At 48.0% G+C, this 18,439-nt stretch overlaps 3 protein-coding genes across 3 annotated transcripts in view; 1 reads left to right on the forward strand and 2 right to left on the reverse strand.

The window, feature by feature from the left end:
* The window catches only part of LOC138374877 (uncharacterized), a 50,728-nt gene extending 48,490 nt beyond the window's left edge, over window positions 1–2,238 (reverse strand). Inside the window, exons 1-4 of the mRNA XM_069458092.1 lie at window positions 2,205–2,238; window positions 2,006–2,041; window positions 1,534–1,818; window positions 1,101–1,403 (exon numbers count right to left, since the gene is read on the reverse strand). Coding sequence (XP_069314193.1) covers window positions 1,101–1,403; window positions 1,534–1,818; window positions 2,006–2,041; window positions 2,205–2,238 — 658 coding nt within the window. The remainder of the gene's footprint in view (window positions 1–1,100; window positions 1,404–1,533; window positions 1,819–2,005; window positions 2,042–2,204) is intronic.
* LOC138374230 (NACHT, LRR and PYD domains-containing protein 7-like) overlaps window positions 1–18,439 on the forward strand; it is a 672,516-nt gene that overhangs the window by 79,051 nt on the left and 575,026 nt on the right.
* LOC138374878 (leukocyte immunoglobulin-like receptor subfamily A member 5) lies at window positions 2,250–18,070 on the reverse strand. Its single transcript, XM_069458094.1, is given in 7 exon segments — window positions 2,250–2,289; window positions 8,439–8,571; window positions 8,723–8,770; window positions 16,888–17,190; window positions 17,321–17,605; window positions 17,793–17,828; window positions 17,992–18,070. Coding segments are annotated over 7 exon segments (879 nt in total). The 5' UTR covers window positions 18,026–18,070.

Raw genomic sequence — 18,439 nt, forward strand, 5'->3', positions numbered from 1 at the left:
GGGACAGGAGATTCTAAACCATTGGAGTTTTATAAATCTTTGCTGCTATCATAGTATTGTGGCTTCCTCATATTAAGATGAAATTCCAACACTAATGAACAAAAATCACATGCTCCTGCCCCCGTCTTCCTCGGTTTTTAAACCCTGACAAGTCTGTTACTGGGAGGAGTAGGACAGGCCCAGAGAGGGCTGGAGACGGGAGCAGGTCTAGGATGAGCCGCATCCCAGATGCCCAGGGGGTCAGAAAGGATGGGTCTTTGGAGGTCACTCCCGGACAACTCCCCCTTATTCAGAGGGGAACCCAGGGCAGGAGGGGAAAAGGCTGTCTCAGAAGTTCCTCCTCCCAAGGAGAGGCTGAGCCAAGTCCGACTCTGCCCCCCTCCCAGGGTTCCTCCCACTGGACTCCTAGACTAAGCACCTGCCTTGCTCCCTCCCCTGATCATGGCTCCCTGGTGAGTAAGCTCCTGGGTGCCCTGCTCAAGGAGAAGGGACAGACCCGGCCCCTCCACCCATCAGCTCTGGTCCCTCCTTCCTGCCTGGACCTTGGACACCTCCCTTCCCTCTGACCACCACAGAGGTCACAGCTGCCCCATCCCCAGAGCCCCAGAAGCCATGTGGCTCCATCCTTAATGTCCACCCTGCTCCCTGCTCCTCTTGGGAGCAGACCTCTCCCCTTAATATTGGGAAAAGGATTGAGATGAGTCTGGAAGATTCTCTGGGATCATGGTAACTGATTCCATCACCCACTGGGTCAGGACCTGGGGGTGAGGGGCTGGGACACCCAGGGGTTCTGATTCTGAGAAGGAGACATCAGGAGGTGGGTGGGTGGGGGCATCTGTCCTCTACCCTCAGTCTCATCACATTTCCTCGGAGGTTCACCCATATCTCATTCCACCCTCCCTTCCCTGCACCCTGACTGAGACTTCAGGGGTCGGTTCCCAGGGGTGGGAGGTTCTGTCTATTTCCACCTCTCATGGCTGGACCCTTCCCTGGGGCCCATACCCTTCCCTCCTCTCATTCCTTGTTGTCCCAGAGCTCTCCTGGGCCAGGGCCCTGAGCTGACCCTTTGAGTTCAGAGAGGACGGGGTCGGGGTCCTCACCTGAGACGAGTAGCTCCAGGGGATCACTGGGTTCCGACCACATCCGTGGGTTGTTCCTGTAATAGCCATAGCATCTGAAGGTCCACCTGTGGCTGGGGGTCACGGGGCCCACAGGGAACAGGGCCTGGTACTGCCCATAGGAGGTTTGCTGTGAGTCTTGGGTCCAGGAGAGCTGGTGTTCTTCTTCCTCAATCAGAATGAACCCACCAAATCTATCCTGTGAGACACACTGGAGGGTCACGTTCCCTCCTGGGGTCACGACAGGGCTCGGCAGGGCTGAGAGGGTGGGTTTGCCATAGGATCCTAGGAGAGAAGGAGGCAGCCGTGTTCAATGGGGCTCACACCTCCCACATCATCCCTCAGAGCTGGGCTGTGAGAGGGAGACACCACTGAGGGCAGATCCTGGGGCTGGGACCCCTGAGGGTCCCCTCACCTGTCACCACCAGCTCCAGGGGGTCACTGGGCTCTGACCATCCAGCGGGGCTGTAACAGTAACAGCGATACTGCCCAATGTAGTGCTCTGCCATGGATTGGATGTTGAACTTGGCCTTGTTCCCAGTCTCTAGTAGTTTCTGTGTGTCCCAGGGCACTAATATTCTGTCTTTCTCCAGACGGTACTCCTTGGCATCCAGGGTCCCCTGACACCAGATGGTAGCAGGGCTCCCCCAGGTGATCACAGAGTCTGGCTCAGCCCAGAGGGTGGGTTTGGGGAGGGTCCCTGGAAGGAAATCAGAGACTGGGTCCCAAGACATCCCCACCCCTCAGATCCCAGCTCACAGCCCAGGACCCTCCAGATGTCCCCATCAGTCAGCCCAGAACTGCTGTTCCCCATTTCCAGCTTCCCAGGGGTGTCCCCTTGTCCCCAGTGAGGAGGAGCGACTTGGGACAGTTGGAGACAGACTCACCTGCCTGCACGCTGGTCCTGGGGTCCAGACTCAACCCTGGAAGAGAGTTCCCTGTGAGAGATTTGTTCCCTGAAGTCTGAGCATGCCCTGTCCTCCCCGGGAGCCTCCTGAGCCCCTGGGGTCTCCTGCTAGAGCAGGGCGTGGCTGTGGGGTGGGGTCCCTCCCAGACCAGGTCTCCCCTCCGCTCTTTCCGTCTCACCGAGGCAGAGCAGGACCATGAGGGTGGGGGTCATGGCGTCTCCTCCTACTGGCCCTGGCTGTGCAGTTGGATGAGACCACGGTGCCTGCAGGACAGAGAGGCACACAGGGTGTGGCCACTTGGAGGCTGGGTCCTTCCCATGATAAGGTTGTCACATCAGCAGCCCCACAGTAAGAGGAACTTTCTAAGAGGCTGGCTCTGGTTTCCCCAGGGCTGGAGTGTGCACCAGCCTCTCTGGAGGCATTTAGAGAGAAATGCGGTCTCCCCTGATCCGTGCCCACGTCTTCCTGATCTTAACTCCTTCCTGCCCAAGTATCAGCACATATTTATAGGGTTTGCCGTGTGCCTGATCATGGAAATGCAGCAATGACCCAAGAGAAGGAAAGTTTGAGTTTGCAGAGACTAAAGCAGATACCCAGTGTGGTAGCTTCCCGTTGCTGCTCTAACAAATTACTACAAGGTTATAGGCTTAAGACAACATAGATTGGTTATCTTAGAGTTCTGGCTGTCAGAGGTCCACAAGGCGTCTCTCTGGCCTGTCATCAGTTGTCATCAGGGCTGTGTTCCTTCTGGAGGCTCCAGGGAGAGTCTGTTCTCTTACCTCCTCAAGCATCTGCAGGCCGCCTGCACTCCTTCACTCTCATCCCCTTCCATCCTCAAAGCCAGCAGTGATGTTATTCCAGCCTCTGCTTCCATCTTCCCTTCTCTGATGTCACCCTCCTGCCTCCCTCTTTCATGTATAAGGCCCTTTGGGATCACATTGGGCCCACCTGGATAATCCAAGATATCTGCCCACCCAAAGATGCTTAACTTAACCACATCTGCAAAGTCCCTCTTGCCACGTAAGGTACCATAATCACAGGTTCTGAAGACCAGGACGTGGACACCTTTGGGAGGTCATTACTCTGCCTACCACATGTCTTCACAAACTCCTTTAGCCAAATCTTGTATAAACCACTTCTGTTTGATGACGGAGAGCAGCTGGGCCTGGCCAGTTGCAAGTTTGGTTGGTCGGTCCACACCCAGTTCCTGACGGGAGCTCAAGTCACATGGTGACCCGCCCACTCAAGGCCAAGTGTTCAATCTCTACTGCAGCCCAGTAGCAAGCTAGAAACTGTGTCACAAATTGAGAACCATCTCTGCAGAAATGGCACAATGTGGCTTCAGAATCGTAGACAACTATGTGGTACATTCATCTAAAGCTTCCTGCCAAAGGCTCTGTATAGGATCCTCATCTGCTTCAGGTGCTTCTAACACCACCGGGTCTGCTGGGTCACAGGCTCAGGCTGTCTGCAGCTGCAGCTGTTGCAAAGATTACAAAGGGTATGCACCTTTCATTCTAGGCCCTACTTTTTTTTTTTTTTTTTTTTTTTTTGAGACAGAGTCTCACTCTGTTGCCCAGGCTAGAGTGAGTGCCGTGGCGTCAGCCTAGCTCACAGCAACCTCAAACTCCTGGGCTCAAGCAATCCTCCTGTCTCAGCCTCCCGAGTAGCTGGGACTACAGGCATGCACCACCATGCCCGGCTAATTTTTTCTATATATACTTTTAGCTGTCCATATAATTTCTTTCTATTTTTAGTAGAGATGGGGTCTCGCTCTTGCTCAGGCTGGTCTCGAACTCCTGAGCTCAAACGATCCGCCCACCTCGGCCTCCCAGAGTGTTAGGATTACAGGCGTGAGCCACCGCGCCCGGCCTCTAGGCCCTACTTAAAACGAACAGCCGTTCAGGGTACGTAATAAATAGGTTGAGGTGACATATCCAAGGAGGTATATGTTGTCTCCAAATTTTAGAAGAGGCCCATAGGTCTTGGACTTGTCTCTTATGAGTAAGAGGTCAGATGGAGTGACGTGTCTTCACCTTGGGAGGACCTACCTCAGCGTGCCTCAGGCAGCTGGACTCCTAGAGATTTTACTCAGGAAGCAGAAACCTGAATTTTGAGGATGATTTACTTCCCATTCTCTGGAACACGTGGTCTCACAAACTGTCTGGAGTATTTGCTACTTCCTGTTGAACAGATCCAATCAGTGCATCAATGATGTAAAGGACCCGTATGATGTTCTGTGCCGTGGAGAGGTGATCATGGTCCCTGCCGACCAGCTGACAGAGGGCTGCAGAGTCAGTATAGCCCTGAAGTTGGGCAGTGGACATGCATTGCTGACTCTGAGAGCCCTTGCAATCCACACGGAGAAGATACTCTTTTCCCAGATCAGTAGCTGCACACAAGTGCCAGGGGACCTGTGGATTTTCTCCAGTAACGAAGCCTCAACAGGAAATTGAGGCTCCTCAGCTGAAATTGAAATCCCCGTCTGATTTACAAGAATCCACTGCCATTCTCCACAGTCCATCTGTTTTCTGCACAGGTCAAATAGGGGAGTGGAACAAGCACGTGGAAGTCCTGACGGAGTCACCGATCCTTGCACTTTCTCCAGATGTGTGAGATTACTTTGGTTTCACTATTCTGTTAGGGAGAAGCATCTCCAGTGCCGTCCACCTGGCCTTCCCTTCCATCGTGTCTCTTATTCCATCAGTCAGAAATGGGTGGTAGAAAGATTGCACTTACAATAAACCGTGATAAAACTCCAACAGTAATCCGACCCCAAGATAACGTGGATGTGCGCCTCAGTATTCTAAATGGTTTAATTGGATTTCTCATGCAGCCCTTACCAAAGCCCTTTGTGGGAAATAGAGTTAACTGTTTGTTGAGTGAGATGAGACAGAGAGTTGTGCCTTTATCATGTTTAGGATGTTGGAAAAGGCTTCCTCTTAGTTCAAATTGTCTCTGCGATCAGACTGTGAGAAGACACAAACATGTTAAAATCCCAGATGTGTGTGTCTGGGGAGGGACAGGTGCTTCACAGGGAGAAGCCGTGTTTTCTCAGGCTGGAGGATTTGGCTCAGATCTGATCATCAGCAACATGAACACCAGGCAGAGATGCTGGTGTCTCATTTGGAGGAAGATAGAGACTCATCAAAGGATTGTGTTCAGTGAAGGGTCGTTGACTGATAATATTGCAATTTGAGAATAATGAACTTCAGCAGGGAGTGAGGACCCAGAGTAGGGACCAGGAGGGAGGTTGATGTGACAAGACATCTCCAGTCTCCAACTGACCCTGGATGGTGGTGACGGACCAGGAGACCTGGGTAAGGAGGGCTCAGGGGCAGAGCTGTTCGGGTTTGTGCACTGTATGAAGCAGAAGCGAGTGAGGAACTGAGGGCTGCTCCACTCTCTGTCTTGGTTCACTAGAGGTGCCAATGGAGCTGTCACAGGACAATGACCCCAGGAGGAGAAGGAGGCTGGGACGTGTTTGTTAGAAAGTTAACTGACTGGCAGAGGAAGCACAGCCTCCCTCCTCACCTAAGTATGTGGTTCTGTTTCTCCCAAGCACTTCCTCCCTCTGACTTCCTCATTCCTATGAGTAGAGGCACCTTCTCTTCATCCCTCTCATTTAAAACCCTGAGTCATTTCTGCTCCCTCTCCCTTTTCTCCCCCTGCCCATAGTTCTTCATCTGACTGTGGATTCTGTTTTCATGCTTTGGGAAAAGGGCATTTATTGGAGAAAATTCACAGATTCCGATGTAAGTTATGGGGGTAACATCTACTTCTTGTCAACCTTGAGCAGACAGCATCTTCCTTTCTATTTTCCTTATTGTGGGAAAGTGATAATGACCGCAACTGTCACTACTGTGTGAGGATGACCAGTGTCTGCACATGGACAGGTTTCAACCTGTTGTAGCTGCAACAGACATGTGGTCAGAGAGCTCTTATGGTAGGGATGGCAAATTGTAAGTCCCTAAAACTTTCTTCAGGCCAACAAGGGACTTTGGGGGCAATATTACATCCTTGTTTGAATAGCAGTTGACCACAGGAAAGGATGCAGGAGTGCTGGTGCTTCTTCTTGGATTCTTCACTAAGCCAAAGTGAAGGTAAAATCGAAGGTAAAATTTCATCAGTGGGTTAATGCCTAATCTCTGTGGCATTTAGGGCATCTTTGTCCTGGTCGCAGTCCTACCTCCAATGAAAATCCTGTGTCATGGTGCAACTTCTCAAAGTAAAAGGAATCTATAGGGAATTACATCTTTTCCCCTCGCATTTCTTTTTATTGAGGTAAAATTCATATAACAGAAAATTGACCAATAAAGTACAGAATTCAGTGGCATTTAGTCCATTCACAACGTTGTGCAGCCCCCACCTCTCTCCAGTTCTAAGACGCTTCTTCAGCCCAAAGAAAAACCACCATTCTGGACTACATGGGATTAATTCCTTCCCTTATTTTTTGGGTTTATCTTACACATGCCTGTCTAAAAAAATATTTCCCTTTTTTGACCCTATGTAGGGGGTTAGCCCTGAATGACATCTTTTATATTCTTCTTTCATTTGTCACTGTCATGTCTGAGGATTGATATACCTTGCTCTTTGAAGATGTAGACTGTACATTTTTACTGCCATACAATACACCATGGTGGATAAAAACCACATATTGGTCTTTTAAAACAGATTCACCTTTGAGTGTTATGGCTGTCATCTAGTATCAGTGCCGCTCCTATCACTGTTCTTGCCAATGCAACCTCGTGCAAGTGCACACATCTTCCTCTAGGCTGTGCACTACGTGATCATAGTTGAGTATCTGTTCCTTTTAACTAGATACTTCCAATATACTCCACAAGTTGATTGAAGTAATTTACAACCCTACCACTAAGGTACTGGATTTCTTTTTTTTTTTTTTTTTTTTGAGACAGAGTCTCATTCTGTTGCCCGGGCTAGAGTGAGTGCCGTGGCGTCAGTCTAGCTCACAGCAACCTCAAACTCCTGGGCTTAAGCTATCCTACTGCCTCAGCCTCCCGAGTAGCTGGGACTACAGGCATGGGCCACCATGCCCGGCTAATTTTTTTTTGTATATATATATTTTAGTTGTCCATATAGTTTCTTTCTATTTTTAGTAGAGACGCGGTCTCACTCTTGCTCAGGCTGGTCTCGAACTCCTGACCTCAAGTGATCCACCCGCCTCGGCCTCCCAGAGTGCTAGGATTACAGGCGTGAGCCACTGCGCCCGGCCTAAGGTACTGGATTTCTAAATGAGCCTTATACTTTCCCACATGGGATGTTGCCATTTTTGTGTCTCCTGCCTCTCAGGGGAACATGCAAGGATTACGGTGTCACAGTGTCATTGAAAGTGTGTGGTATCACTGGTGCAGGACCCATCATCACCTCTCAAATGGGAGGAAATACAGGTGTGGACGTGGGAGCTGTAAGTGAGATGTGCTGCGGATGGTTCAGATTCATTTGTGAAGACAATTCCATTCATCGCTTCCCACTGTACATTCAGGGATGTCCTATAGGCACCTTAACTTTGGCCATGAAAATATTCACACCCCAGAGACTGGAAAAGGCCACAAATAAGAGCATTTAAAAAATGTCTGTTTCAGAATCAACATACCACTGAGTTGTCACACGAAAGCCGGTGTCATGATTCCAAGTGATAATATTTTAGGAGAAAGTAGGTAGACAGCATCTGATAAAGAGAGAAGGGTTGGTAGGGTGTCAGGGCATCATTTCTGTGACATTTTTCTGGTTGGACTCTGATCTTCTCCCACTTATTCAGTTGTGGGAACAGGTTGGACCTCTGACTGAAGAGATGGAGGCTGAACAGAGTGCATCAGGGAATGTGGAAATTAGACATAAAGAAAACTGTGTTTACATGACAGTGGACCAGAGCATGAAGGGGTACAGAGGTGCGGGCCCAAAGCTGCCATGTGAAATGTAGCTTCATGTCTGAAGGTTGGAAAAGGAGGGTATTCAGTTAAGGAAAGTCAATACCTGAATAGAGGAAATGTATCACAGTTTAATGGTCCTCCACAGATTGCCCCAGCCGTGTGTGGGGATCCTGCCCCTTCTGATTTCAAGATAGTTCTTTTTAAGCACCAAAGGGGGCAAGAGAAGCTTCATCTTTCTCTGTTGCATCCCTTTTAAAGAAAGTATTTGTTCTGTAAAATTTGAATTAGGTCAACAGGCTGCAATTAAGGACCAGGAAGGCAACAAATTTCCTTAGGGCTGCAGGTTCCCCACCACACGTGGTGTCCCTGCACATGGACAGTGAGTCCCACCTCCGGAAATGACCAGCAGACAGTCTGGACAGCACATGTCCTAGATTCTCTTCCAGAGCCTCCTGGGATCATCAGATTTACTTCCAAGTATCGACCACACTGGATGGTGCGTTGTTGTCTCTGGAGTTTACCTTTGGGCTTCATCCTGGTGTCTTCTCTGGCTGTGCCAGTCCTGAAACAGCAGAATCCCGAGGGCCACCAGGATCAAGCCAGCCACGCCCAAGCGGACGAGATTCTCCACTGTGTAATCCCGGGGGTGTCGGGCTGGGAATTGTGGACAAAGAGATCAGAGAAGCCAGAGCAGACCGAAGTCACACAGGATCCCTGGAGGTTCCCCCAGGACACCGTCCTCCCCTGGACAAGGCCTGACCCTGTGTGCCCTGCCCATGACTGAGAAGGTCTCCTCACTCTCCACTCGTGGGGTCAGACTTGTTTTGTTAGGGGCTGATGGTCTCAGGTGCTCCTGAGAATGAAAACAGAGGGGAAGGGGGAGGGGATAAAAAGACCGGAGCCCAGCCTCTCCCCTGGGCTCTGCCTTCTATATTCCTTCATGTCACACGATGTGACTTTTATGCAGTTTCTCAATAAACCCTTTCTTTTCTGTAGCAGGGTCACTCTCGCCTCCTTATTGAATTGTTTCAGCCTTCCTGTGCTCTTTGGATCCAAACTTTGCTTCTCAGTCATTTGGGAAGAGTTTTGCTAGACCCTAAGTGCTCAGGACCAGCAAGGAAAATGGTCCCCAATACAGAAATAACTGAGCCCTTGTGTGCTCTCTGTTCTGTCTGGGAGATAGGACCACATAAGGACATTACCCTGACAGGAGGGGATACTCACCACTATACTAACGAGGATTTGATGAGGAAATTACCCTGGACATGTGCATTTCCACTTATCCGTGACAGAGGACCCAGGCACCGTGGATGCAGGGTTGGACCTCAGGGGCTCCTGAATGTGAGGAACTCAAAGGGGTGAACGTCTGGGGCTGCCTCCCCTTCACCCCACCTGAGACCAGTCACCTGGCGACTCATCCTCCCCTGATCTTGTTAATTAATCCCCTCTTGTTAATTAATACTTTATATAGTTGGGAACAGCTGGAATGTGATACATACACACAGACCCACACATACACAAATATATATTTTCTAAGGAGTGGTATAATCACAGGCACATCAAACAATATGTCTGCTTTTATGAAGAATTAGTCTAGGTGGGAAGGTCAATAACAATGATGTTAAAACATATTATGTCAAAAATATCAAGCATATGTATGAATATATCTAAATATCTGTAGATGTACACACATATTCCCATGTAATTTATATAATTATACATAGATATGTAAAAAGCAAAAGTTTCCAAATTTACTTATTATGTAGTTACATACTAAAATGTAATTTAGAAGGAAAGACCTGAAATTTATATTTTCTTGTGGTTTATATAAATTTCATCACTATATTAGAAGAAATCAACAGAACAATAATTGGAAGACAGAAATTCTGTTGTCAGCTAATATGGAATAAAGTCAATATACTCGAACCAATAGGTTTGTCAAACATATCTATCTCTTATTTTAAAAATGTAAAGGAATGAATGACCTTTCTTATAAATTGTTAAAGTAGTTTAACAATTCTTTGAACGTGAGTGAATGTACAATATTCTTATAAATGAAATTTCAAAAACACTTAAGTTCATTCATATGCCTCCATTTTAAATCTTCAGGATAGAAAGGCTTTATTAATAAGAAGCTATTTTCCAAATCAAATGTCTAAATTAAATCAAGTCCCAATGAAAATGAGCGTAGAATTATTTATCTTTCAATCATATATCCATATCATTTAAATTAAAATTATAAATTTATATATTCAATTATTACTTTAAAAGTTTCAGAAAAAGAAATCTACTTTATGGCTCAGTGGCACTATTTCAAAAAATGTACCATAAAAATAATATGATGCTCTAAATTACTATATATTTACGTATTTATTACAGCATTATTTGTAATGAGAAACTTCCAGATGTTTTAATGTCCAAATAAACAGAAGGTTTATTGTAAAAATAAAAGCATGCATGGTTCTGTGTGGAAACTCCAGGTATATATTAATATTAATGCTATTTTTTAAAATTAATAAAATGTATTTTTAGATAAAAAAAAAACTTTCAGAAAAAGACAGGGGAGAGTGATGAGATGGCTGATTAGAGACATTGGTTCCCAGATTGTCCAAAATAGAGGAAGAAGTTTCAGGTGAGAAAGGAGAGCCCAGGTGAAATACTAAGGGAAAAAGCCAGAACCTGCCTTTACTGGAGGTCCCGTGGGAAGAAGTGGTGGAGCTGAAAAAGGAGGAGCAACATTTTGACAGAGACCAACTGCCAAGGGCTTTGGAGCCTGGCAGAAAGGGTAGGCGGGAGTGATGACTTTTCCTCCCTTCACACCTGTGGCAGATTGCCAGCTCCCCATCTGTGGGGCAGCCCTTCTGTCCTGACAAATGCAGATGCTGCTGACACTAGTGAACTGAGAATTTCTTGGGGACATAGCACTGGGCAGCAGGCCCATGTAAGGTCGCTTCCCCTCACCACGGACCCAGGCTGAAATGGCAGGTGCCATATTGCTTGCACGCACGCCAGGTGCCTCTATCCAGCCAGGGAAGTCATAGCCCCTCAACCTCCCTGTTACTGGATCCCGCACAAAGATTCTCCAATCGCTGTTCGAACTGTGACAACCACAAAGGAATAGGCGGACACAGGAAAGCAACGGTGTTCCTGGAGTTCTGACCCAGGACACACACTCCGGCACCAGTGTGCCCGTGGCTTGTGATATGATATTGTCTGTGCTTTCCCCAGTGGAGACCCTCTCCATAATTAGGGGTCTTCACCACCTTCCTTCCTTCCCACTCCTGCCACAAAGGAAGCAATGGCTGAAATGCTGTTCCTGCTCAGGACTGGTGAGTGTTCCACAGGGGACCATTAAGCCAGGGCCCCTGGGAGCAGCCACCCTGCCTCTGACAGATCACCCGTCACACCAGGCTTCCATGGAGCTTAGGGCTCATTCCTTCCTCCTAAAAAGGAGCAGCAAGCACCCATAAGGGAGGGTGTGGCTATGAGTCCTCTCCCCAAGCTGCAAGCTGCCTGTCTCTTCTACAAGGAGCCTGCCGTCCCCAGAGGCAAGTCCCTGGCACAACCACATCTGCCCCTGGAGCATTTCAGCCACAGCCCACAACCAGTCTGCTTTCCCTACAAACAGCGGGTTGAGCCACCTCTGCCATCTCTGCTGCAGCTGGGTCAGCGCGGGAGCTGCAATCTGGGTGCTTTTGTATACCAGAAGGACAGAGACCACAGTCATTGCCGAAAGAGGAAGGTGTTAGTTCCTTGTGTGTCCCACAGCTCCCTGCCGCTGCTAATCTCAAGAAGGCCCTGCTGTCACAGGCTCACAGTGCATCCATCCTTCTCTTGCCTGAGTGTTCTGGGGCGGGAGAGCACCCCAACCCTCACCATCACAACCAGCTCCTGGACCCAGGCAGGCTTGAGAGCAAGTTTGCCAGCTCAACCTTGGTCTGCTCCTCCCAGGACTCAGGCACACCATCCAGGAACCTGGGGACTGGAGATTACCCAGTCTGGTCCCCCATGAGTGGCATGTGAACAGTCTCCCAGGGGTGTGAGGTTCAACCAACCCAATATGCCAGCAACACCACAGTGGGTATCTAGCCACATCCGTCAAAGGATAGGGTAACTCTCCCTTCCTACACTGAGCAGCAAGACTCTGGCCGAAGACAATCGAACCACAATGGTATCTGTTTGGAGCTGAGGGAAGAGGTTTTAGATGAGAAAGAACCAGGAGAAAAACTCTGGCAATATGAAAGAGCAGGCTGTTTCAGCACCCCCAGCAGATCACACTAGCTCTCCAGCAATGGACTCCAACCAAAAAGCAATGTTTGAAGTGTCGGTTATGGAATTCAAAATACAGATCACAAATAAGGTCAGTGGGATCACTGAGAAAGAGGAAAACCAGCACAAAGATGCAACAACAACAAAAATTCAGGGCGGAAATGAACAACTTACTAAAGAGATACATAGTTATAAAATAACAGAATTTCTGGAAATAAAAGAATCATTTAGGGAATTCAAAATACAGTGGAAAGTTTTAACAATAGACTAGATGAAGCAGAAGAAAGAATTTCAGAACTTGAGAAAAGCCTTTTGAATTAACCTAGTTAGTCAACAATGAAGACAAAAGAATCAAGAAGAATGAACAAAGTTTGTGAGAATCATGGGACCATGTTAGATGACCAAACATAACAATTATAGGTATCCTTAAGGGAGAAGAAACCAAAGTGAAAGTTCAGGAAAACCTGTTTGAGAGAATAAAGGAGGAAAACTTCCTGGGTCTAGCTAGAAATTTGGACAACCGGATACAGAAAGGTCATTGAACTCTTGGAAGATTCATTACTAGTAGAACATCTCCAAGGGACATAGTCATCAGACTGGTCAAAGTCAAGGTGAAAATCCTACAAGCTGCAAGATGAAAGCATCAAGCTAAATATTAAAAATAATTGATCTCATGGACACAGAGAATAGAATGATGGTTACCAGGAAATGGGCATGGTAGTGGGGATGGAGGAATAAAGTTAGTCTGCTTAAGGGGTGGAAAAACATACTGAGATAGTTAAAATGCAACAATATTTGACATCACAGCAAAGTAACTATAATCAACAATATGTTCGGGTCTACCTTAAAATAACTAAAAAGGTGGAATCGGAATGTTCTAAATACAAAGAAATGATAAATGCTTGAGGTAATGGATACCATAATTACTGATTTCATTGATTCACATTGTGTCCCTGTATCAAAACTCACATGTACCCTATAAAACATACAAATATCACGTACCCATAATAATTAAAAATAAAAGTTAAAGGGCATCCAAGTTAGGAAAGAGGAGGTCAAACTGTCTCTCTTTGTGGATGATATGGTATTATGTCTAAAAATCAAAAGACTCCTGCAAAACACTCCTGGAATTGACAGATAAATTCAGTAAAGTTTTACATTACAAAATTAGTGTACACAAATAAGTAGCCTTACAATACACTAATAACATTCAAGCCAAGAGTCAAAGCAAAACATCAATATCATTTACAATAGATGCAAAAAATTAATATCAAAAAACACTTAACCAAAGAGGTGAAAGATCTCTACAAGGATAACTACCAAATACTAATGAAAGAAATCATAGATGACACACACAAAGAAAGGAAAAATATTCCATACTCATGAATTGGAAGAATCAATAGTGTTAAAATGTCCATACCGCCCAAATTGATTATTTACAGATTCAATGCAATTCCCATCAAAATACCAACGCCCTTTTTCACAGAACTAGAGAAAAACAATCCTAAGTTAATATGGAATCATAAAATGGAGCCTGAATGTCCAAGGCAATGCTAATCCCAAGAACAAATCTGGAGACATCACATTATCTGACTTAAAATTATACTCCAGGGCTATAGAAACCAAAACAGCAGAATACTGTTGTATATGGTATACCATATATGGTATAATGGTAGACACAAAGATCACTGGAAAAGTATAGAGAACCTAGAAATAAAACCATATATCTACAACCAGCAGACATTTGAACAAAGCAGACAAAAACATACACTGGGGAAAGGATGAGCTATTCAATAAGTGGTTTGGAAAAATTGGATAGCCACATGCAGAAAAATGAAACTGGATCCCTATCTCTCACCACATACAAACATTAACTCAAGCTGGATTGAAGACTTGAACGGAAGACCTAAACCATAAAACTTCTAGGAGAAAATGCAGCAAAAAGTCTTCTGGACACTGGCCTGGGCAAAGAGTTTACAATTAAGGTCCCAAAGCAAATACAGCAACAACAGACATAAATAAATGTGGCTCAATTAAACTAAAAAAGTTTCTGCACTGCAAAGGAAATAATTGACAGAGTAAATGGACAACCTACAGAATGGGAGACAATATTCTCAAAGTATAAATCCAACAAAGGGCTAATATCCAGAATCTACAAAGAACTCAAAGAAATCAGAAAGAAAAAAACGAACAACCCCATCAAAAAGTAGGCATAATGCAATGCATGAACAGATTTTTTTCAAAAGAAGGTATACATATGGCCCACAAACATAAGAACAAACACTCAGCATCACTAGTCATCAGGAAAATGCAAATTAAAGTCACCATGTGATATCATATCACGCCTGCCAGAATGGTCATTATTAAGCCAAAAACCAATAGATGGCATGGATGTGCTGAAAAGGAACACTCCTACACGTTGATGGGAATGTAAATTAGTACAAACTCTATGGAAAGCAGCGTGGAGATTCTTCAAAGAACTGGAAATAGACCTACCATTCTATCCAGCAATCCCACTACTGGGTATCCACCCAAAGGAAAAGAAGTCATCATGTCAAAAAGAAACGTGCACTCGAATGTTTACCACAGCCCAGTTCACAATTGCAAAGAAATGTAAGCATCCTAAGTGCCCATCAATTGATAAGTGGATAAAGAAAATATGGTATATAAGCCATGGAATACTTCTCATTCATGAAAGGAATAAAATAATGTCTTTGGCAGCAACTTGGATGGAAATGGAGACCACTATCCTAAGTGAAGTGTCTCAGGAATGGAAAAATAAGCACCACATGTTCTCACTTATAAGCTAAACAATGGGTATATATGATCGTAAAGTGGCTTAATGGACACAGGATAAAAAATTACCTGTTGGGTACAGTGTATGCTATTCTGGTGGTGGGTACACTAACAGGCCTGACTTCAGCATTATACATTTCTACGATGTAATTAAAAACACTTGTATCCTCTAAATCTATTGAAATTAAAATAAAATATAACAAAATAAATTTCATAAAAAGAGAGAGCAACATGAGATGAGTGTGCACAGAAAATGAGGAGTAGAAATGAGTTACACACAAGACGTGCTGCACGGTGATTCCCTAGCTTGCCCCAGTGCGCAGATGCAGGTCCCTCCTTAGTCTCAGGTGCGCACTGAACACAGAAGCCACCAGGGGAACACAGGAGGGGCCGTGCCCAGCGGTACCCACAGCCCGGGGAGCCTCTCTCTGAGGGAGCGTGTCTGGTGTGGGCCCCACCCTCACCACAGTGAGGTCCCACCCAGACCTAAGAGGCTGCTGTCCTGAGAGGTATCAGAGATCCCGCATGTGGGGGTGAGGGGCTCCATCCTCGGGGTCTTTTGGGAATTAGAGATAGGGGTACCAAGTTGTCCTCTAACAGACCCAGCCTGTCCTCCTTCTCCATCAGCCCCAGCATCTTCCCTGTCTCCAAGTCAGGCCTGGACACCAAACCCCGCAGACCCGCCCCGTTCTCCTCCTTCTGCTCACCGCACACCCTCCCAGACAGGGGAGGGGCCTGGGTGTCATGCAGAGCTGTGTGGGTGTGGACTTAGTAGAAAATATAAAAGATCTTGTGTGATACATGAGGGACAGGAGATTCTAAACCATTGGAGTTTTATAAATCTTTGCTGCTATCATAGTATTGTGGCTTCCTCATATTTAGATGAAATTCCAACACTAATGCACAAAAATCACATGCTCCTGCCCCTGTCTTCCTCGGTTTTTAAACCCTGACAAGTCTGTTACTGAGAGAAGCAGGACAGGCCCAGAGAGGGCTGGAGACGGGAGCAGGTCTAGGATGAGCCGCATCCCAGATGCCCAGGGGGTCAGAAAGGATGGGTCTTTGGAGGTCACTCCCGGACAACTCCCCCTTATTCAGAGGGGAACCCAGGGCAGGAGGGGAAAAGGCTGTCTCAGAAGTTCCTCCTCCCAAGGAGAGGCTGAGCCAAGTCCGACTCTGCCCCCCTCCCAGGGTTCCTCCCACTGGACTCCTAGACTAAGCACCTGCCTTGCTCGCTCCCCTGATCATGGCTCCCTGGTGAGTAAGCTCCTGGGTGCCCTGCTCAAGGAGAAGGGACAGACCCGGCCCCTCCACCCATCAGCTCTGGTCCCTCCTTCCTGCCTGGACCTTGGACACCTCCCTTCCCTCTGACCACCACAGAGGTCACAGCTGCCCCATCCCCAGAGCCCCAGAAGCCATGTGGCTCCATCCTTAATGTCCACCCTGCTCCCTGCTCCTCTTGGGAGCAGACCTCTCCCCTTAATATTGGGAAAAGGATTGAGATGAGTCTGGAAGATTCTCTGGGATCATGGTAACTGATTCCATCACCCACTGGGTCAGGACCTGGGGGTGAGGGGCTGGGACACCCAGGGGTTCTGATTCTGAGAAGGAGACATCAGGAGGTGGGTGGGTGGGGGCATCTGTCCTCTACCCTCAGTCTCATCACATTTCCTCGGAGGTTCACCCATATCTCATTCCACCCTCCCTTCCCTGCACCCTGACTGAGACTTCAGGGGTCGGTTCCCAGGGGTGGGAGGTTCTGTCTATTTCCACCTCTCATGGCTGGACCCTTCCCTGGGGCCCATACCCTTCTCTCCTCTCATTCCTTGTTGTCCCAGAGCTCTCCTGGGCCAGGGCCCTGAGCTGACCCTTTGAGTTCAGAGAGGACGGGGTCGGGGTCCTCACCTGAGACGAGTAGCTCCAGGGGATCACTGGGTTCCGACCACATCCGTGGGTTGTTCCTGTAATAGCCATAGCATCTGAAGGTCCACCTGTGGCTGGGGGTCACGGGGCCCACAGGGAACAGGGCCTGGTACTGCCCATAGGAGGTTTGCTGTGAGTCTTGGGTCCAGGAGAGCTGGTGTTCTTCTTCCTCAATCAGAATGAACCCACCAAATCCATCCTGTGAGACACACTGGAGGGTCACGTTCCCTCCTGGGGTCACGACAGGGCTCGGCAGGGCTGAGAGGGTGGGTTTGCCATAGGATCCTAGGAGAGAAGGAGGCAGCCGTGTTCAATGGGGCTCACACCTCCCACATCATCCCTCAGAGCTGGGCTGTGAGAGGGAGACACCACTGAGGGCAGATCCTGGGGCTGGGACCCCTGAGGGTCCCCTCACCTGTCACCACCAGCTCCAGGGGGTCACTGGGCTCTGACCATCCAGCGGGGCTGTAACAGTAACAGCGATACTGCCCAATGTAGTGCTCTGCCATGGATGGGATGTTGAACTTGGCCTTGTTCCCAGTCTCTAGTAGTTTCTGTGTGTCCCAGGGCACTAATATTCTGTCTTTCTCCAGACGGTACTCCTTGGCATCCAGGGTCCCCTGACACCAGATGGTAGCAGGGCTCCCCCAGGTGATCACAGAGTCTGGCTCAGCCCAGAGGGTGGGTTTGGGGAGGGTCCCTGGAAGGAAATCAGAGACTGGGTCCCAAGACATCCCCACCCCTCAGATCCCAGCTCATAGCCCAGGACCCTCCAGATGTCCCCATCAGTCAGCCCAGAACTGCTGTTCCCCATTCCCAGCTTCCCAGGGGTGTCCCCTTGTCCCCAGTGAGGAGGAGCGACTTGGGACAGTTGGAGACAGACTCACCTGCCTGCACGCTGGTCCTGGGGTCCAGACTCAACCCTGGAAGAGAGTTCCCTGTGAGAGATTTGTTCCCTGAAGTCTGAGCATGCCCTGTCCTCCCCGGGAGCCTCCTGAGCCCCTGGGGTCTCCTGCTAGAGCAGGGTGTGGCTGTGGGGTGGGGTCCCTCCCAGACCAGGTCTCCCCTCCGCTCTTTCCGTCTCACTGAGGCAGAGCAGGGCCATGAGGGTGGGGGTCATGGCGTCTCCTCCTACTGGCCCTGGCTGTGCAGTTGGATGAGACCACGGTGCCTGCAGGACAGAGAGGCACACAGGGTGTGGCCACTTGGAGGCTGGGTCCTTCCCATGATAAGGTTGTCACATCAGCAGCCCCACAGGAAGAGGAACTTTCTAAGAGGCTGGCTCTGGTTTCCCCAGGGCTGGAGTGTGCACCAGCCTCTCTGGAGGCATTTAGAGAGAAATGCGGTCTCCCCTGATCCGTGCCCACGTCTTCCTGGTCTTAACTCCTTCCTGCCCAAGTATCAGCACATATTTATAGGGTTTGCCATGTGCCTGATCATGGAAATGCAGCAATGACCCAAGAGAAGGAAAGTTTGAGTTTGCAGAGACTAAAGCAGATACCCAGTGTGGTAGCTTCCCGTTGCTGCTCTAACA

Source organism: Eulemur rufifrons, chromosome 24, assembly GCF_041146395.1.
Source record: "Eulemur rufifrons isolate Redbay chromosome 24, OSU_ERuf_1, whole genome shotgun sequence".
NCBI lineage: Eukaryota > Metazoa > Chordata > Mammalia > Primates > Lemuridae > Eulemur > Eulemur rufifrons.